Source organism: Podarcis raffonei, chromosome 9 (assembly GCF_027172205.1).
Source record: "Podarcis raffonei isolate rPodRaf1 chromosome 9, rPodRaf1.pri, whole genome shotgun sequence".
Classification (NCBI taxonomy): domain Eukaryota; kingdom Metazoa; phylum Chordata; class Lepidosauria; order Squamata; family Lacertidae; genus Podarcis; species Podarcis raffonei.
The window spans coordinates 34452324-34474213 of record NC_070610.1 but is presented as its reverse complement, the minus strand read 5'-3'; the positions used below and the strand labels follow the sequence as shown (position 1 = coordinate 34474213).

General features: G+C 42.9%; 2 protein-coding genes across 4 annotated transcripts in view; one reads left to right on the top strand and one right to left on the bottom strand.

Annotated features, from left to right (window-relative positions):
* GALNT7 (polypeptide N-acetylgalactosaminyltransferase 7) overlaps positions 1-5130 on the top strand; it is a 44704-nt gene extending 39574 nt beyond the window's left edge. For both annotated transcript variants that reach the window (XM_053402744.1, XM_053402743.1), the window contains exons 11-12: positions 670-798; positions 2379-5130. In XM_053402744.1, coding sequence (XP_053258719.1) covers positions 670-798; positions 2379-2516 — 267 coding nt within the window. In that variant the 3' untranslated portion in view covers positions 2517-5130. The remainder of the gene's footprint in view (positions 1-669; positions 799-2378) is intronic.
* Positions 5131-8025: 2895 nt separating this feature from the next.
* Positions 8026-11551, bottom strand: HMGB2 (high mobility group box 2). Of its 2 annotated transcripts, none has more exons than XM_053402745.1 (5): positions 11381-11551; positions 10783-10966; positions 9353-9495; positions 9045-9219; positions 8026-8553 (listed from the first exon to the last, which is right to left on the bottom strand). In XM_053402745.1, exons 2-5 carry the CDS (start codon positions 10930-10932, stop codon positions 8389-8391), a joined length of 633 nt encoding a protein of 210 aa, XP_053258720.1. In that variant the 5' UTR covers positions 10933-10966; positions 11381-11551; the 3' UTR covers positions 8026-8388. The 2 variants fall into 2 exon arrangements, with proteins under 2 accessions (XP_053258720.1, XP_053258721.1); XM_053402746.1 differs by having other exon boundaries at positions 11406-11551.
* Between the last annotated feature and the right edge of the window lie 10339 nt (positions 11552-21890).

The following is a 21890-nucleotide window of genomic DNA, read 5'->3' as shown; positions in this document are numbered from 1 at the left end:
GGTATTGAAGGCCAGTGTTTGGGATGCTGATGTTTAAATCAGAAGACATGTGAGCAAATCTGGCTTCTGATGAACAATGCCATTTTCCCCTTTTGGCCCTAACATTTGCTCACAGTTCCATGTTGTCTGACCAATCCAAAACGTATTGTAAACCGCTAAGAGGCTTTATTACAATCAAGGGAAATGTTGTTGTTGTTTAGTCGTGTCCGACTCTTCGTGACCCCATGGACCAGAGCACGCCATATATTAGTTTTGTTAAACACAGTAAAAATGTTACGATTATTGGTGCTCAGCAAATTTTAGCTCCTTCCAGTTGCACAGCTTACTGTTTCCAAATCAAGAAAGCAACATTGGACCCACTTACCTGCAGATGTAAGCAATACCTCAATCACTGATAAGCCTGACCACATGACAGAGCATTGTGATGGACCTTGTGTATCCTTAGGTCATGCTGGGACTTACTTCTGAGCAGACAATGTACTGTGCTTGTCTGTAAAAGTCTCTTGCCTTCAGTATACTTCTAAAAAGCAAAAGACAAGTATATTGAATAATTGTAATATTGCTTCTGAGCAGTATCATTTTTAACATGTCAGTTATTACTTTAGCGTTTCAGCAGTTACTGGTATAAAATATATAGTGGTTTTTAATGTTATATTTTTTTCCTATTAGTTGTTCAGAATTAATGAAGCCAACCAGCTCATGCAGTATGACCAGTGCTTGAGTAAAGGACCTGATGGCACCAAAGTTATGATTACACACTGCAATCTAAATGAATACAAGGAGTGGCAGTACTTCAAGGTATCTAATCAGTGATATGAATTTTCATCTTCTCTTGTGAGTGATCTGTGTACTGAAGAATCTTAATTACTTTTGTTGCTTTCAATGATGGAGAAATAAGATTTGGGGATATCTGGCAAAGTTTTTCTTTCAAGAGTATCCAGCTCAAGCAACAGTGCAAAGTTTATTTTATTGTAAACATAGGAGCCATATTGGAGGACACAAAAGATGGAAACTTAAGTGCACAGATGAGATAATATATCTTACCTCTTTGTTGGGACGTTCTCATCTTCTCTTCTGCCAGAAAACCAATACATCGAGATAGACTAGCCAGGGAGTATATACAGAACTTAATTGACGTCTAGCAATTAATGAACAGAATCTCTCTGAGCACGATCAGGTGGATTTCCTTCCCAGCTGAATGAAAACAGCTCTTCCACCCTCACCTCAGGTTGGGAGTCAAGATTCACACTGTCTCAGCTATGAGTTTAGTTTCCGGAGAGACTTGATCCTTAATATATAGAAGGATGGGGGTAAGGGAAAGCATGTTAATAGGGTCTGGGCAGGAAGAGAATGAAGGGGCACAAGAAAAAGAAAAATTGCTAAACTGGAATACAGAGGGGGCGTTAAAATGATAGTAGGTAAGAGTGGTTGATATATTGTCTGAGACATGACTGGGGCAGGGGAGCAAAGAAGGGTACAGGAAAGAATATTGGAGTAACTGATGGCCTACAGTACATAGGGGAAAGGTACCAGGAAAAGAGAATGTTGATGTTCTCTGCCCACCACCACCACCTTCCCTTTGTAAATACATTTCGTAACATCTAATAAAAGGTAAAGGGACCCCTGACCATTAGGTCCAGTCGTGGATGACTCTGGGGTTGCAGTGCTCATCTCGCTTTATTGGCCGAGGGAGCCGGTGTACAGCTTCCGGGTCATATGGCCAGCATGACTAAGCCACTTCTGGCGAACCAGAGCAGTGCATGGAAACACCGTTTACCTTCCCGCCGGAGCGTACCTATTTATCTACTTGCACTTTGTGCTTTTGAACTGCTAGGTGGGCAGAAGCAGGGACTGAACAACGGGAACTCACCCTGTTGTGGGGATTCGAACCGCCGACCTTCTGATCGGCAAGCCCTAGGGTCTGTGGTCGAATTATGTGAAATTTGAGGGGATGGGAGAGATCACCAGCCCATGCCTTTTGAGCAGTTGATAGCCGTGACCTATCCCAGACGCTGTGGCTTCAGAAACTGTTTTGACCCTTCCTCTCTCCCCCTCACACCCCCTGCTCAGAAATTTAAACCCTTAGTTATATATGAGCAAGGTTACCACAGATACCCTAATCATCTAATGCGTTGATATCTGCATTATCTGAAACCCGTTATATTATTCAGATAATGTAGCTATCAACACATTAGATGATTAGGGTATCTGTGGTAACTTTGTTCATATATAAATAAATAAAATGTATTAATCATTTTCAAGGCAAACCATACAGCAACTGATAAGAACGGTAGTTTCAGTAGAACTTGGACAACTTTTAAGAATTGGCAGATTGTTCTTGGGAAGTAACAGCTTTTTGCTTGCTTCTTGTTTTGCAGAATCTACATAGATTTACCCATATCCCTTCAGGAAAATGTTTGGACCGTTCAGAAGTTCTACACCAAGTGTTTATTTCAGAGTGCGACTCAAATAAAGCAACACAAAAATGGGAAATGAACAATATCCTTAATGTGTAGACAAAATAAGCCCAGACCTACCTATGACAAGTTGAATTCATATAGGACTGAAGATAGCCTGAAAACTGCTGCAACTATTAACTTCGTACAGCTGCGAGCCTGGAACCTCTTGATCTAGATGAAGGACGTAGATGGACAGTGATAGATTTATCAACTTGCAGTTGATGTTTACAAAAACTGCTCTTACCTTAAACTTTAATAGATGTTTACATCTCTCTTTTGTTTCGTTTTTAGGATGTTTTTGTTTTATGGTGCGTTAGTTAATAACTGAATGTGCTTTTGACTTTGTTTCTCTTTTACTAGGAGCAAAGCTAAAAACTTGGATCTGAAGTAGCGGGAAGTTGTTTGCACTCATGCAAAGGGTGCTTTTCTGCACCATCTTCTGGTGACAGCCTCCACCCCAAAAGCCCCTCCTGGTGGCTGGAGGAACATCTGGAATGGCTTTTTGAGTGGCATAAAGGGCTGCGAATTGGCAGCTTTCCATGTGTGCATAAGTGCCATCCACTTGCACACAGGCAGGGGGATTGGATCCAAGCATGTTGTTGTCTTTGGGATTACACTCAGGGGTCTGCAGGCAGTTTTTATTTTTTTAAACACTCACACTTGAAAAAGGTTGGAGTAACCAGACTTTGCTATAACGTGGTGATTATCAACCTGTTGTACGTTGTTTTGATTTTACATCTTACCAAGCACTGCCACAGGTTTTTTTAGCCAGGGTGGCCTTCTTTCACAGTCATGCTGCTTTTTTGAAAGGTGAATTTTCAATGTATTTAGTGCCTCTTTAATTTTTCCTCTGTAGTTCACAAGAAGAAGAAAAATCATCATAGAACAAGTTAGTCGAAGTGTCTCCTTTTTAAAATAGGGATGAGTTGGTAAAGCTCTTGTGGTTTAAGATATTGCCAAATTTACAATAACGCTCCTTATTTCATATGGTTAAGGGCAACAAATTGAGACACAAGTCATAACAGGGATACTGTGAGAGGAACCTGAAATAGTGATGCTAAAGCTTCACTGGAACCTTTGGAAAGAAGGCTGTAGTTAATATATACTTAGTAGCACTTAAATCCATGAGCCACTTGTGTAAAATAGCATTGAAGCAGCTTACATCTTCTGTGTTACAGTATATAGCTGAAACTGAAATTTAGCACTAAGTGATGCATTCAGTGGAAGTGAGCACTCCAAATTGCAACTAAAAAAATTCAAGCACTAACTTCCCTGCTGTATCATGCCTTACGAAACTTCTGTATATGTCAAAATTGAAATATGTGTACATCTGCACAATGTAGAACAGTAAAATTGATCCAATTCACTTTCCTTGTGATAAATGGGAATCTCAGAAGAACTGGATTAAAAAAAAAATCAAAATTATTTTACAAGCACTCTGCATGTAAAGGGATATTGTCAACTAGCTAAAGATCCATATATAGATTAGAAATGAGCAAATGGGAATTGAAGGTGAATTCAAAGGCTCTCTTCCTTCCTCCAAAGATTTAGAATGTTTAAACCTCAGGATTGTGTTATGACTCCAAATTATACAATGACGCCATGGCATGAACAGAAAATGGAAAATAAAGATAATGAAAAGATAAAAACTAAGGGAAAGTTTCTAAAAACATTTGTGCTGAATATTACCCTAAACATGGCGGGGGGAAGAGATAATAAATGATACCTGCTTCAATATTTAATCCAATTCAAAGGCAGAGATACTAAGAGGTTTGGTATTCGTTTCTGGCCCCTGCTGTACAGTTATGCACACCTGAATTCTACTGAAATCATCTAGGTTCGTATGCATGTGACTCTGCAGGATTTTTAGCTCAAAATTAAACTCGGTGATTTGATTAAATTCCCATAGTATTAACTCCTTGATCTTCACTCAAGCAACTCCTAAAAGTGAGCAATGGAGATGCTTCAGTTACAAGGCCAAATCTTAGTTTAGGTGTAGCTTAGTGTTGTGTTATAACATTTAGTGAACCCAAAATTCTGGCCTTAACAAAGGCCTGCTACATATAGTTTGGAATCTTTAATTATTTCTTTGGTGTTTATCTTTTGGGCCTCCTCTGAAAGGTGTGAATAATTAAATTAGAAAACGGAGGAAGAAATAAAAAGGATAATAAGGGTGTGGGTACATTTTATTGTTTGTATGTATGAAAACAAATTTTCATTTTCTTTGTTGGACAGAGGTTAATTTAATCACATTACTATGCATAAATGAAAGATTGCACATCGATTGTGCAGGTGCGTATGTGTATCAAATGGGTATTGCGTGCAATTACATTAAAATCCAATACTGTATGTGAATATGGATCTGTATTTTTAAACTCCAAATCTTACAAAACAACATAAGCTGTTACTCCTAATGACTTTTCCTACTGTAACCTGCTTTTTGAAAAGTAGATTCCATATCCTTGCTTTGTAAGTTGATCACTATGCATTTCTACACATTTTATAAATTTGATTTATGCAGATTTTGATACACTGTATGTTTCTGTAAAGACTGTATAAATCTTCAAAAGTTTTAATAGGGATGAAACTTGGGTATCTTGTGTATATCTTAATTCTGGGTTGCTTGTTTTTTAGGTGAAGAAAATAAATTTTAACTTGTGGGTTTATTATATATTTGCACCAAAAACTTATTTTTTTAATCATGTTCCTATTGAATCAAAACGCCTTTAGAGTGTACGTATGTAGTGCGTACGTAATTGTTAAATAGAATCCTTTCATTTTTCTTGCTTGTTCCCTAACATAAGTAAGCAATCCTTACTCTCAACTAGAAGAGCAGTGAGACTAAACAAAGCCAGAACCACAGCAGCACCTGCAGGTCTGGTTTTTGTGCTGAGTGTGGCAGGCTGGGAAGTAATAAAGAAATTGGGTTCCTGTGTGCCAGCTTCAGCGGAGCTGAATCAGATTAGCATCCAGTGGATCCTTGAATGGTCCAATTCCATACACAAAATGCCCCATTCCAGGGCTTTCCACTGGTGGGAATACCATTGTTAGTAGCTTCTACCCACCTCTGTCTTTGATAGGTGCAGTGGTGGCCTCAAAGCCTAGATGAGCTCAACAGAATTAGGCAGCGAGATACTACCGCCACTTTCTAACCCCTTATGCTACTACAGATCAAGGGTTAGGATTGCTCTGCTTATCTTGTAGGCAATAGATAATAAATACCGCATATTGGTCCACCTTATAGGCTCAAGTACAGTTAGCTGCATGAAGAAATTCCTGGAAAAAAGGATGCTGCAATGAAGATGTTGACCTACAAAAGCATATAGCATGATTTCTCTTAAGTGACGTGGCAAGGTTTATGGTGCCATTCTTCTGCCAACCTAGCAGTTCAAAAGCATACCAGTGTCATGAGGCAACTTGCCAACTTTTAGGATGCACACTCTTCCTCTTCCAAAATTTAAGGTATGAAGACACAGTAACACTGTAAGTCCAGCAGGTCAGATCAGATACCCTTGAGCAGCTATGCTGTGCACAAGATTTGATGCAAGTTGTAAAATCCTGTAGTAGAATGACAGATTTAAATTGTATGTGGGGATCACATTTTTGAGTGCTCTAGTTGACACATCACTCTCAACAAGTAGTAGCTAGCAGAGCAGGAAACTAGTTCTTTTGTTCTGAACTTTCAATAAAGCATCGAAGTATGGCACACCTTCACCTATAATCTCAAATTCAATCTTACCACCTCATACAGCTTTGTGCAAAGAGCAGATCTTATGTAAGAGTGTATGCTGAAGATCACTTAAATGCTATGGCATGACCATTGAACTTTTGAAGTGGCATGTAAAACAGCCATACCAGTAGCATGACCCAAGGCCTAGAGATAATATTGCCAGCACTATTCACTGCCAGAACCTTTAATGGATGCTTTGTATCTACTGTGTCAATGCAGTAACGAGGGCCCAGGCTCTGTATTGAGGACCTACAGAATACAAGGTCTAGCTACTACAAAACAATATTCTTAAGTTAAAACTAGGAAAACAGTTTCCAAGACATGAACCAGTAACTTTGCATCATTAGCAAGCTATGAAAATGTATTAATGTAGTAGTCTTGAAGGCAATAAATCAGCCAAATAGTTACATTTTTCATTTAAAAGATCTGATGTAACATCAGTGCCAACTAGTTTTGCACAGGGACAGGAAACCTTTTCAACTGTCCTATCCCTTTGGTAGGCAACCTTATAGGGGCTGCATGTTTGGCTGGAGGAAAGTGAGTTTTGTACAGAAACTCTTACTTCCCAGCCACAAGAGTGTCTCCAAGCAAACTAAGTATTACTGCAGTTCAGGATCCCTGTTCACTGACTGATTCCAGTCATGCAGAAGCACTCGAGGGCATGGAGCAGATAACGAAGCAGCATGACTTGGAATCTGGAGGCCATTTAAATCCCAGGCCTGAAGTTCCCCAATCCTAGTCTAGAATCATGTAGTCTTTACACCACTACCTATGAAAGCTTGTCTACAAGCAAGAATGCAGTAATGGCTCCTGTACTGCACTATATTGAGGGGTCCCCTAGCCACAATAAGCCAGTTTTAATCTCCCAACATCCCCCCAAAGCTTCCGGTAAAAAATTAATTTTTGGAAGACTAATCATGGAATACAGTATTTCTGGACAACTTTGTCAAAAGGAAGGCCATGTATCTGATTTATAGGAATTAAGTGTTTCCTTATACAACTATGGACACACAAGCAGTATTTGTAACTTAAAATGGGAAGCCGCCAACACAGAACTCAGTGCAGCATATTTCCAAGCACATTTTCAAAAAGGTGCACGTAATGCTAGCCCCCATTAAGCCTGTAGTATAAAGGGAGAAGCTTAGGGAGTAAAGTGGCTATTCCTTACCTTCTACATGTGCCACACTAACCTCAAATCAAACATCCAAAACCAACCCATGGCTGTATCATGCCATTGCTGCACAATAAATCAACTCATCTCTAATGTGGCCAAATTTGACATTTTAATTTTCTCCTACAGACTTTTTAGGTCTGAACTTACACAAGATTTTTCATACTACAAGCCCCACTTCAGAGTACTTTAAGAGGCATGTGATACACAGTCCTAGTTACGCAGAGGAACATGTGCAATGCTGTACAACTGGGAGTGGGGAACCTCTGGCCCTCCACTTGTTCCTGAATAACTACCATCAGCATAGCCAGGGAAGGGAGTTGCTGTTGAACATATGAAGGGCCACAGGTTGCCCACTTCTGCTTTATGTGAAAGTTGCTTGTAATTACTCCAGTCTCAAAAGTTGCAACATGAATTAAGTCTAACATGGCTTCTCTAAGTCAGCCTTCTCCAACCTCATGCCTTATTAATGTTCTGGACAAATGTCCTTAAATCCAGAAAGAGTAAACTGTCAAGGAAAATGAGTTGCAGCTCAAAAATTTTTGAGCGTACCAATTGAGAGAAGGCTGCTTTAAGGTTACCTTACCCTTCATGACATTACCACAGGCATATACTATAATTTCCAACTGTTTAAGCAAATTAACACTACAGTATAGTAACAAGAATAATGTACATCATTTTATTACAAAATTGTTAAAAAAGTAATACAATGCAATAGTATGCAAGACAAGGTTGACTACCAATTTTACTACCATTTTTTTTAACTCTGCTCAAAATCAAGCTGTCACTGAATCCAAAGAACCATTAAATATGCCTGAACATTTGACAATATCAGCTTTTAAAAATCTAACAGTAGTGGCATTCAGCTACTACTTACATTAGAATACAGGTCTCCCTACAATCACATTACCTATACACAATTCTGTACAGTTTTTATACTGAAGCTAACAATGAGCTGCACTCGACTTCACATTCTTAGCAAAATCATTGACTTTTGAGCACAAAATCTTTACAGCAGCTTTATAACTTCACTCTTCGTCTTCGTCTTCCTCCTCCTCCTCATCTTCCTCCTCTTCTTCGTCTTCTTCCTCATCATCTTCTTCAGGTTCTACTTTCTTCTTGGAGCCTGCTGGCCTACCTGGACCTTTCTTTCCTGCATCACCCTTCCCCTTGGCACGATATGCTGCAACATCCTGCAACAGCAATGCAAAATTTAGTTTGAAAAAACACATCTTCAGAAAGATAAATTGGGATTTCTTCCCATTTGTTCTTTGGGTTGCTTCCCGACACTTTCAAAACATGCTCACAGCATCTATCACTCTCCCCATGGCAATCATCCTTGCTGCCATGTCCCCTTAACAACATATAATGTAAGACTATGAACCTTAAAAACAGCAAGCGATGCTACTGGAAGACTTTTGCTTTTTACTGAAACCAGTTACTTTTGCATAGTTTTCCGCCAAGGGAGCTGTTCCTTAGGTGGTCTTCTAGTAATGTTCTCAGGGCCAGTACCATTTAGACTCACCAGTAGAAACTGTACCCTCAGGCTATTTTCTAGGTCATTACTGTACCAACATTAACTTTTGCCAAATAATCAACACTAATTTTCAGTTGGCAATTCAAGGTCCCAAATAGTAAAACCATAATGCACATGATTAACAGAAAACTAAAAGGAACACATTACCTTCTCATACTTCTCCTTTAGTTTTGCTGCCTTCTGCTCAAAGGGCTGTTTGTCTTTTGCTGTTTGCTCAGACCACATTTCGCCTAGTTTCTTTGCTGTATCACCAATAGACAAACCTGGGTGGTCGCTTTTTATCTTTGGGCGATGCTCAGAACAAAACAGGAAGAAAGCAGATCTACAGGATGAACAAGGACACTGTGTCAGACAACTTGGCATGATTTCAGATTAAGGGGATGATAGAAATGTTCCACTCATTTTGAAATTAACTTACATGCAGACCAAAAAAATCATATCTTTGATAAACTTACGGTGGTCTTTTGGGGGCGTTGGGGTCCTTCTTCTTCTTCTTCTCCCCTTTAGGAGGAATATAACTTTTCATCTCCCTATCATAGCGAACTTTGTCACCCTTTGCCATGTCTTCAAACTTGCCCTTTTCTTTTGCTGACATTGTCTGTAGGGAGGGGAAAAATGGGTGTTAAAACCACATATATTTAAGGCTTGGGGGCCTTGGCAACAACCATCCACCAAATACTCAGAGCAACATGTCCACATATTATGTACGTTAAGAAAAACTGCAACAATATACTGGAAGTCAACGATAAGGCAGGCACCATATCCAAACAAGCCAATTTGTTTTTTCCACTATGCTACTTCCTATTTTTCCAGATTTGCTTTAAAGCCTTTTGTTTAGCTACAGACACTAGAAAGGAAAAAAATGAATTCCTGCCAAACAATGGTTGTAAGAATGAGTTGGGACTTACAGAATTCTCATACAACCGATGAGCACAAGCATTTATTACAAGTCCAAGAATGGGCAAAATAATATTCTGTTCCTCCCACAGACCATACAGAAGACATTCCTTTTCCAATACCCCAGAAACTGCCTGAAACAAATATACACATATCTAACATTTATTAATATTTCTGGCTGATTTAAAGTGGGGAAGGCTTAAGTAAAACTACACTGCCAAACCTACAGTTGGTATGTGAACCTCCTCATAACATATTCCAGTTCCTTTTAATTGTAGTTTAATGAGAATGTGAAGGAGGCACGGGCAAGAAGGTGCAAACATTAAGACATTCCAGTAGGTGGCCATTTTCAATCTGCTTAACTTTAGCAAATTTGCTTTTGTAAGCTATCCTGGCAATCTGCAAGTTTGTCCCGAAGAGCTGAGGAGTTCAAAGAGTATTATGGAAATACTCAGAACATCCAATAGTTTTCTGTAATGTACTGTAATGAAAAGTGAAGCATTTTAACGTGGGGAGTAGGAGACACAATTTGGCAAACGCGGTTTGGAGGTAGCTTAAAAATGCACAGCAGCCTTTATTGTTGCAACATTTCAAAGAACTCTTACAAATTTACAGGCGGGGTTTCACCATGCCTTTTTAAAAACATGCTAACAGCCTAGTAAACTTTGAACTTGCTCTATTCCTTCCATCCCCGCTTACAAAACCCAGCCGCTCCTGCAACTTCGCACTGCTAGAATCTGCGGCCGCCGAAAAAAGCTCGGCAAGGGGGTGGAGGAGGAAGGGAAGCTGTTTATCAGGCAGGCCCGCTGGCAGGCCCGACTCCAGCTCCGTTCCCGCCTTTTAAGTCCTTGGGCGGGCGCGAGCAACTGCAACGCGCGCCAACGCCGCTGGGAGGGGGAGGGGGAGCTTGCTGGGAGGCGGCGCCTAGCCGAGCAACGCCAGGCGAGGCGGGCCCTAGCTGGGCCTGGCCGAGCCGCTTCTTGCTTACCCGCCATTTCTCGGAGCATTTCTTGGAGAAGTCGGAAAAGTTGACCGAAGTGTCCGGGTGCTTCTTCTTATGCTCCTCGCGGCACGTTTGCACGAAATAAGCGTACGAGGACATCTTGCCCCGGGGCTTGTTCGGGTCGCCTTTGCCCATGGCTGCGGCAACGGTCCCTGATCGGTGGGGAAAGCTGGGGGGGGAGGAAAAAAGAGGGAGGGAAAATTAACGAGTAAGCAACGAGGGAAAGAGCGGTCGCTTACAATGAGGTTCGCATTCCTGGCCTTCCTCCCCTGGCGCCCCCCCCACGGCCTGTGGCGACACTTTCCCGCCCAAACTACTTCGCCCCCCCTCCTCCGCGCCTAACCCCACCAACCGCTCTCTCGAGGCTTCTTCACGGGCCTCGGAGAGGCTAGAAATTCATTACTCCCCTCGCGCAAACTCTTTCCTGCCCGAAAAAAACCCGACGCCTTCGCCCCCTCAGCCTGCCCCACGGCTCCCAGGTCGCGTCAGCCCCAAACAGCCCAGTCACCGTTTCCCAGCCGCGCCCCAGAGCTCAAGCCGCCCCAGCCCCGCTTTTCTAAGAAAGGGTGGGGGTAAAAATTACACGTTTGTGGTACTTAGCCCCTCGCCTGGTGGAGCTGAGGAAGAGAAGCAGCGGCCGTTGGCGACGTCGAGAGAGGGGGGTCAAGGAAAACGCACGGATCACCTTCCTTCGCCGCAGTCGAATGGGTCGTTTCCAACGCACTTGATAGCCTCTTGTTTTCCACAGCCCTACCCGCCACAGCAACTTTACCCGCAAAGCTCGCGGCGGGGCCCGCCCCTTCAGCTCTCCGGTTGGCTGCCCGGCTGGTTTGAACCTCGTCAAGCCTCGCCCCCGCGCCTTTCCGAGCAGACGATTGGCTGAGGGCTCATGCGACGCCGCCAGCAGAAGTCGCTGTGTTCGGTCGAGAAAGGGGGCGGGAAGAAAAGAGGGCGGGGGGAGGGGATTGCTTGCGCTTCATACCCGTTGAAACCGGTTAGGGAGTGTGGAGAGAGTGGGATTAAGAGCGCGCCTCCGATTGGAGGGCTGGTAGGGCTGGAGGGAAAAACCCGCAGAAACCCCTGCCATTGGCCAAGGCATAAACCAGGAGTTGCTATTGGTCCGAGGGAGGTGAAATCGCGTGGTTTAAAAATACAAAGGAGGAGGGGGAAGGGAAAAGAAGTGAGAAAAACAAGAAGAGCTCCAGAGAAATAGGGGGGAGGGGGAAAACATCTGCGGGTGGCAACAGTTTTACTGTGTTTGAGAGGGAAGGAAAACAGCTCGGGCGGGAGCGTATATGAGTTTGTGCTTTGCTCCTTGTTGTAAAGCTGTTGGAAGCTGCACTAGCCTCTGGCTTTAAAGAGAGGCACAACATTTGCCCTTTAAAAGCGGGGCGGGTGGGGGCGGGGAGAGAAGTCTTGTCCTCAGTTGTCCATTCAGTCCGACTTCGAGGGACCTTGGACGCCCAAGTAACCGTGCCCAGGCTCGCCGGCCGCCTTTATCTATCGCATGTTTACTCAGAAATTACTTTTGTCTTCTGCAAACCTCGCTCTGGCTGGAGTGAGGAAGCGGCTGCAAATCATCCGTGTAGATGATTTGCTGCCTTTTGAGGAAGTACCTCACACCCCTCTTCGCCATTCTTGCTATAGCAGATGTAACACGGGTGCACGCCTTGCTTCTTTCCCGTGTTCCTGCCGAGCCTTGGGTTTTCCCCCTCCTTTGCTTGCTTGAGGCAACTTGAAAGTTTTCGCATTGCCCTCGCCACCTGTTGCTGCTTCTCTTCGCTGCTTCCACGCCGTCTGCCTCATGGTCGCTTAGCCAGCTGTCCTTTACTGTAAAAGTCTGTTGTCCCATAGTCTGGCCAGCGGTGGCTGTCCCTCATCGATCCTCTTTAGCCCCCAAGGGGGGGTGGGGATATGGTTTTTGAACATCTCAAAAGCAGAACAGCCCCTCGTCGTAACTTTCGGGGCGGTTCTGTGTATGTGGGATGGGCAGCAAGAGGAGGCGCGCACCTTCCTCATTGAACCATAATTGGCAGAATTCATTACTATTGTTATTTAAAAGGAGTAAGTTTCTATTGATTGTAGAGCCTGAGATAATAAGCAAAAATCTGCAGACACCTTTCCCCACCCCCACCCCAGAATACCCTAATCCCACCTTTCAGTGTTTTACTATGCTCCTCCTTGAAAATTTTCTACAGCTGCCCATGATTGACAGACTCCCTTAAACATAAAGAAGAGGCCTTTGGTACGCACACTTACCTACTTGTTAGTTTTCATTTATTTAGTGGACGTGGACAAGATCAAATATTGCCAGTCCTCTGTTACATTTCAGAATGGATAAAATGTAGATTTATGTTCTGGCTGTATGTGCAGTATTTTTTTCCATCATGTGCAAGAATCACATTTAGCTATATTGATCTGCTGTTTGATTTGATGGGCCTAAGGGGCAGCATCCAAAAACGTTGGGAATACTCCAAAGGCACCTGTAACAACAACACAACTACATGTTCCCCATCCTCTGCTGAGATGCCTGATAAAGCATTTTTTTAAAAAAAAAGTCTAGTGTACGTTTTTGATTACAGGTTCCAATATATTTCCCCATATTTACTGTGTGGTGATCTTAAGGGAATAACTCCTCCGAACTGTGTGGAATGTGAATGTGCTGCTTTCATTTGGTACAGTATTGGGTCCCTCCACAAACAAAATGGTTAGATTGTGCTCAAGTGAGTCACAAACAAAGGAATGAGTATAGCGTATATGGCATATATTCCTCAAGAAACCCATGATCATGGATATAATGTTCTACTCCCCTAAGACAACCTCACTGCTTGTGTTAATCTTGTGTTATAAGACTATAAATTCTAGCAGTAAGGAAGAGCAACTAATGTTGCAACAAGTTCTGATTTTGCTGAAACACAGCAAGCAAGCCTGCTTAATTTTTTATTTATGCACTTAAAGGCACAGCACCTGGGTTAGAAGGGGGTGGAGGAGAGGAAGCAGCATTTTTAAAACTGTTAGTTGGTAGTTTAAAATTTTAATGGCTGATCTATTAGAGTACAGTACATATCTAAGTGGCTTTTAAAAGGGGGTAGCAACCAGACAATTTCTCTCATCCATTACATACAAAAGCAAACTATGCTACTGTGCTAGGACTGGGGCTTGTATTGATGCTGGTTGCACAGAAAGGCCTTACTAAGGTGCATAAGGTGAGAAAGGGTTTTACTACGTCTTACCCTCACACATGGCTACTATCCTCCTCTTTCCATACACACTATACAGTGGTACCTCAGGTTACATACGCTTCAGGTTACAGACTCCGCTAACCCAGAAATAGTATCTCGGGTTAAGAACTTTGCTTCAGGAAGAGAACAGAAATCGTGCTCCGGCGGCACAGCAGCAGCAGGAGGCCCCATTAGCTAAAGTGGTGCTTCAGGTTAAGAACAGTTGCAGGTTAAGAACGGACCTCCGGAACGAATTAAGTACTTAACCCGAGGTACTACTGTACCTTCAAACCACATCCTTTCCCTCAAAGAATTTGGGGCAATGTAGTTTGTTAAGGGTTGCTGGGAACTGTAGCTCTGTAAACTACAGTGTCCAGAATTCCCTGAGGAGGGAAATAATGTACTTTTAAAGTATGGTGTGTACACATTAAGTTTCAAGGGGATTCCCCACCCTGACATATTTTTAAATCACTTAATGTTCTTTTATAGAATATGAGACAGTGGAGCAAGGGAAACTAATTCAACAAGTAACCATGATTTGTGTTCCCTGAGTGGGAAATGATCCATGAATGCAACACTTCCTAGCAACAACTTTTTAGACCACAACCCTTTAAAGTTTCTAGGTTAGGCCCATGCATTTTCATTTGCTGCCTCTTCCTCAACTCACTGAAAACTGCTAAAACAACAATTCATTGTTGTTCATTCCCAAATGGGAAATGGTTCTTTAATATCAGTTCACTAACCAAGATCTTAAACCATGTGTGTTATTTAAGACTATGGTTAGAAAACTGACCTTCAAGGAGCATTCCGTATTTTGGAGTATTGTCATTTAAGTTAACCAGGATTGGTGGGCTGCTTGGAAGAGGCAAGGGGGAGCACATGTTTCTGACTATTGTTTTCAGCTTCTGTGATCACACTCCCATTAACTGTGCACTCACTGCATTTCCAGGGCCAGGTGTTTAATCTGTGTTCACAGATGTTATCCAAAATGTGTATGTATCCTGCACTTTATTAAAAATACAGCCTCCCCCGCCCTCAATCAAGTCCAGCTGAGCAATTAGCCTCTCCTAGAAGCAGCTGGGAAGGGAGAAGAGGCGTTCAGGGATTATTTAAAAAAAATAATTATATAAGTTTTGTGTGTTTCATATTAATTAAACTCCCCCCAGTATACTAGTGTGTTTGCTTAAAAAAAATCAAAAGGCAATATGTGTTTTTTTATTGTAGCATATGCATTTTCATATAAATTGATATAATTATGCATTGCACGGGCATTTTGCAAAGAAATAAACTAGCATACTCTACATCAAATTAACCAAATAGGTTTTGTCAAGGTATTTGCCACTGGCATAAAGAAAAACATGCTAAGGTTGCAATGCTTTATATATATAATTGGCATATCTCCAATTAAACACAAGTGGGTCTTAACATGCCTAGGATACATAATGAAATGAGTTTTATTTTTAAAATATCATATCTATTAGTATAAGCATTCAAATTTCCTATGGTCCTCAAGTCCTTCACTAGTAAATTTTAAAAGTAATATTTAATAGACCTTTCCACCAGGCATTTAAAGGCTATGTGTGAAGAAAACTTTTTGAAGTCCCATCAGATCTTCTTTTTTAGAAGTATTCTACTTTGCTGTACTTCAAAACAGCAGCCCTGGAGCTGTGATTAAAGAAACAGGCTTGCCCTTTATATCCTGGCACTGGGATTAAGCCAGATAGTTTCTTAAGGAAAATAGTTTCATTCTGCCTTTATATTGTGGTTTCCTTCCCTGCAGAGTTGAAGCCATCACTGAAAGATTAGAGTAACAATAAGACAGTAAACTATTCAGAAAGAATCTGTGTTTTGCAGCAGAAAGTGCTAGCCAACATTTGGCACAGTAGCTTTTGGAAGAAGAGTTATATGGGAAGTGAATATAGAAGAATTAATCTTCATGTAACAGAATGATCTGCTTCAGGGCACAAGTTGCTAAAGAATGTTCCTCTTTCAGATGGTTGGGGTAGAAAATAGGGAAAGCAAAATAAACAAGGGATGAACATAAGCAAATGCTGTTACACATACTTAGGCTTCATCTCAGCCAGGGATGGGGGTTTTAGCACTTACAAAGTATAGAGCCATGAAATGAGGTAAGAAATGAGATTCTGAATTTAACTTCCAGTTTGGCACTCTGATCCGAAATGTGACTTTCTAAACTTATTAGCTTCAGTGGAATCTACTTTCAATTTTATTTGTATTCCCAACCTTATTGCTACAACTTTTAGAGTTAGCCACCCCACCCCAAACAGACAACACTCAATGAGTTTAATTCTTGCATGGGCAAATGCATGATTTAAAAGTCTTGTCTGTAAAATTAGTATTCCTAATGCAAAGTAACATTTGAGTGACATCCAGCAAGTTTTTATTTTCCTACCAGCACATTGCATTACTAACAACCCTTTAAAATTGTTCAGATATAGCAGCTGGTTAAGAAAATATTTGCATTCCTCCTGACAACAGTAAACTCTTGGAAGCATGTGTTCCAGGATGTATACTGACTCTTGTTGACTTTCAGATCCAACACAGACATTGGTTTGGAGTTTCCAGGGAAACATTTGTGCCAATTCTAAAAGGCACTACTGTATACCTCCAACATGGGTTGCTTGTGTTGCAACCAGATGCTATGGATGTAACTTGGGCAGTCTACACCCATCCTTCAAATTCTTACTGAGTTGCCATTGCTCCCCTGCTGGGCATATGTCCCTCTCCCTTTGCTTGGTTTGGACTAGGTAGGTTGACACTGCTGCCAGACTGCTTTCAACCTACATCAAGGAGGATTTGTGCCCAGCCAGGCCACAAAACTAACTTGGCATAGCTGTAGTCATTACAGTGCCTGGCCATCTCTGCTTCAGATTCAGAGAAAGAAGGAAGAGCTCAGGTGCTGAGAAGGCCAGTCAGGGCCGTCTTAAGCATATCCGGTGCCATGGTGCAAAGATCCCTTGCCCCCCCCCCCAAGTTGACCTTTTTTATGGCTGGTGGAAGCAGGCAGTGGCTGGAGGGTGGCTCCTCCGGCGGGGAAGAAGCATAGGCTGGATGCGGTGCCTCCTGGCTCAGCTGCCCGCGGTGACCACGGCAGGCAGCACACCGAGCGAGCGAAGGTGCGTGCACCACTCCCACCAAGCATCGGCTCGGGTTTTCCCCCTTTTAGCCTTCTGGCACCCCACAGAATTCGGCGCCTGCAGGCTAAAAGGGGAACAACCGAGCCGATGCTCAGCGGGAGCGGCGCGTGCACCCTTGCTCACTCAGCACGCTTGTTCGGTGTTCCCCGGACTCTCGCTTGGCACCCTCCAGAACTTGGCACCCCACGCCACTAGCCTCAATGGGTAAAACGGGCCTGAGGCCAGTGCACAGAAGAAAAATGAGTTAAACTACAATCCAGACTCCTCACAGTGAATAAGCCCCACTGAATTCAGCAGAGCTTTCTTCTGAGTATACATGGTTAGGATTGTTCAGTTAGTTCATTAATGAACTATATGGCACCGTCAAATGAGTATGGGGAGGTAGGTACAGTGGTACCTCAGGTTACATACGCTTCAGGTTACACACTCCGCTAACCCAGAAATAATGCTTCAGGTTAAGAACTTTGCTTCAGGATAAGAACAGAAATCGTGCTCCGGCGGCGCGGCAGCAGCAGGAGGCCCCATTAGCTAAAGTGGTGCTTCAGGTTGAGAACAGTTTCAGGTTAAGTACAGACCTCCGGAACGAATTAAGTACTTAACCCGAGGTACCACTATATTGATATATTCTTAGTGATTGTTCCTTGAGTTTGGAATTTATTCCACATACCCTGGGGAGCCCTGATGAAGTATAGGAATTTCCTGGAAGTGAATCTGTAGGTTTTACAAGTAGGCTTTCAATGGCTGTATATAGATATAAATATATGGTATCTATGTCTTTAATCTGATGTGCACACAGCAGGACTTCTGAGTAAACATACGTAAGATTGTGCTTAAGTCTTTGAAGTGTGTGACTTTCCCAGGTTTGAGGGTAAGGAGGCATCAGATTAGGTTTTCTCTCTCTTTCATAAATATAAGTAATTAGAATTTATAGACACTGATTCAAGTCAAGCTCAGGTAGTTTTGTGTCCACAGGATTCCAGGAGCAGGATGGCCTTGGTAGAGTCAGTCAGTATATTTTTATGGTGTGGATTGGGCCAAGTGAGCAAACTGAAACTTATTCCGGACAAGACAGAGGTGCTCTTGGTCATTTGGAAGATGGAACAGGGAATAGAGGTTCAGCCTGTGCTGGATGAGGTCACACTCGCCCTGAAGACACAGGTTTACAGTTTGGGCATACTCCTGGACTCAGCCCTGAGTATGGATGCCCAGGTCTCTGCAGTGCCCAGGAGTGCATTTGCACAGTTAAAGCTCATGCATCAGCTACGCCCATTTCTTGAGATGTATGATTTGGTCACAGTGATGCTTGCCTTAGTTACATCCTGTTTGGATTACTGTACTGCACTCTATGTGGGGCTGCCTTTGAAAAGTGCTCAGAAATGTCAGCTGGCTCAAGAGCTGGTTATAGGAAGTGTACAACTCGCTCCACTGGCTACTGGTCTTTTTCCTGGAACAACTCAAAGTGCTGGTTATCAGCTTTAAAGCTCTACACAGCTTAGGTCCAAGCTATCCAAAAGACCATATTCTCTCATATAAACCTGCCCAGGTTTTGAAATCTTCAGGTGAGGTCCTTCTTTTGGTCCTGCGTCCTCACAGTCATTCTTGGGAGGGATGCAAGAGAGGGCCTTCTTGGTGGCTGCTCCCAGACTTTGGAACTCCTTCCCTAAAGAAGCCAGATTGGCTCCCTCCTTGTTGTGCTTCTGCTGGCAGATGAAGACTTTCTTGTTCCAATAGACTTTTGGGAACCAACTGGTTATAAATAAGGACTGGTGCTGTGCTGTTTTTATTGTAATTATTTGTTTGGTCTTAATAGATGTTATATATGTATATAGCCCTACTTATTTCAAGGTTAAATTACTTTTTTAAAAAAATCTTTTTATTAAATTTTTCCAACAAAATATACCATAATCAATACTAAATAAAAAACACACACACACACACAAATTGCATTTTACATTTTACATTACAAGTGTCTTAATCAAATCCTGCAAGTGAGTTCATTTCAGTACATTGTTTCTGTATATACCGTACATCATAACAGGTTTAATTACTTTTTAATTATAGCTTTTTCTATTATTATTTTTAGCAGGGAAAAAAGCAAAGTATAAATAAATATATTATAGTAATGCTTTTTTCTTATTGAATGGGATAGGCAGAACATGAAAATTCAAGGCTCTGCATGTTATCACCAGAGTATCCTTGAAGAGAGGTGTTATCTGGACAGAAAGTGAACTAGCCAGTTTTCAGCTGTTCTGTGTCTTTTATACGGAGAAAATCAACAAAGCACACTATGCAATGCCAACAGATAAAAGCAGAGACATATAATAAGTATGTAATGCTTGCAGAATATTGGGATGCAGCTGCTCTGTCCTTAGATATTGCTTTGTCTACATTTTAAGTGAACTTTCTACTTTTGACATGGAAATTAAATACATTTGGTATGTGGGGTGTTGTTGTCATTTATGCATGTCACCCCTCGTTTCTCTTTCATGTCCTTCTGAAGGTCTCCAGGCAACTGCCTGTGTAAACATTGCCTCTGCTGCTGCTGTTGTTGTTGCATTGGACAGTGTACAGAATTCTTCCTTCAGTCAAATAAAACCTTATTCCAAGTACTAAGAACTGCATCCTTTGAAAGTGCTTTCAGTTGCTTTTTGCGCAGCGAAGAGATTGAGCAGGGATGACCATCTTCAACACCTTATTATTTATTCATTGCAGTTATTAATTACTGTACTTTTCAGGGCTCACCCCCAGCAAAGCAACCTACCAAGAGAAATTAAAATATTAGAAACTCAGAGAATAAGGCATTGTGTTGAATCAGATGCAGATGCATAAGAATGGATAACACCATCAAGTTTCTCTTAAAGAAAAGAAATGGTAAATGATAAGTTTTCAAGGCCTTTTTTGCAATTGCCAATCCTGAGGGATAGCTCAGTTGCTAGAGCATGAAACTCTTAATCTCAGGGCTGTGGGTTCAAGTCACACTTTGCGTGAAAGATTCCTGCATTTAAATAAGCAATTGTATATTATATTTTCTTTTTTCAGGACATGGTATAAAGCACTATGAATCCCAGTGCTCTGCATGTGTTGCTGCTGTTTGGTGGTGGTTGTTTTTTGGAGAGTGAGAAAAACCACGGTGCCTGAACATCTGAGTGGGTCCACTGATTGAAGTAGCAAATGCAGTATGTACAGAAGCGGGGCTTTGCTTCTCATTTTAAATTGAAACATTGTTGGGGGTACCATTGTATCATGAATCACCCTCTTTTGGTCGATATAAGGGTTTTCTGCTTCTTTTCGTGAAGCCTCTTCAGTCATTCCACTTGAGTACACACAAATATTTTTCACAAAGAGGATTTTGTAGAATCGCGGCCGCTTAAAATCTCCCTGGTTTCAAGTGTAACTCTCCTCAGTGCTTTTATCCCAAGGCCTACTTCTCTCCCCCTCGAAATGACGACGATCTCGGAGGCAGCGTCATTTTAACTGCAGGGAGATTATCTGCCCGAGTTTTGTATTTAACTCCGGACACGTGACAACACAAAAGGAGTTTCTCTCCGAGGCGAGAACGTTGTGACCAAGGCGTCTGCCATAATGGATGTCTATGAGGTGGGGAGGGAAATTTCCTAAAATTGACCCCCAGCCCGAAGTCTAAAGGCTCCCTCCCCAAATACGGTTCTAAATGTGCTTTTCAAACATGCAGCAGGCCCCAAGGAGCTGTTGGTAACGATTACAAAAGGTGTCCGTGGAGAGGAGGGGGCGGGCGCGCGGCGTTGCTCGGCTTTCCACTGTCACCGGAAGGCAGCAGCTGTAAATTCGGCTGCGCCGGGGCTTCCATGAACACAAATGGGAGAGATTACTGCGGCTTGAGCTGCAGCAGCACGAGGCAAACTCCTCCATTTTCAACTTTTCCGAAGCATATCCGTTTCAAATGCGCTAACGGCTGCGAGGGGGTTACTGAAAGCGCCGCCTCTTGTGTAACTAATGCGCCCCTCACGTCCGCGGCTGTGGAAGGAGGAACGCGGTGCTTGCTGCGTATACGTACTTGGACTGCGTCTTTCTTCCTTTTTTTTGCAGCCAAGCTAACAAACGCTTTAACTCTTCCCCGTTGCACACATCCTCTAAGAGAAGGCGGAGCTGGGGAAAGGCGAGCGGAAAGACCTTTCTGGTGCGTAGTTTGCAAGCATCTCCCTCGCTACGAGCCAGTAAAATGGCCTGTTGTGTTGGTGCGCGCGCGCCCAGGCGAGGAGACGCTTGCAAATTCGTCTGCTCGCTCCCTCGCTCGCTTTGGTAAATATATTTAACCCTGGCGGAGGGGGCTTTGCGCCGCGGTGCATTTCGGGATCTGTAGTCTCTGGCCCCGTCCGCGACCTGAGCGAAAGCGGTGCCGAAAAACTACAACCCCCATGAGCGCCTGTGGAAGGCGGGGGTAAAAAGAGCAGAAGGAGCAGGAATGGGGAGGGGGGCGGAGAACACCCCTAGCGCACACAGCAGGGCAGGTTGCTGCTGCTGCAATAGCAACAGGGAAACCGCTGAAAAGTCCGCCGCACATGACATGAGAGGGAAGGAAGCGGAGTTGCTCTGCCCGTAGCCCGAAGGAGAGGGAGGCCAACGCTTTGATTGCTCGGAGAGGGCGGGCGGCTGCGCGCAGTGCGGGACCCGCTGCTCGAAGGGAAGCGATTCCCTCGTCCTGTCCAGTCTTTCCACACACAGGGAGGAGGGGTGT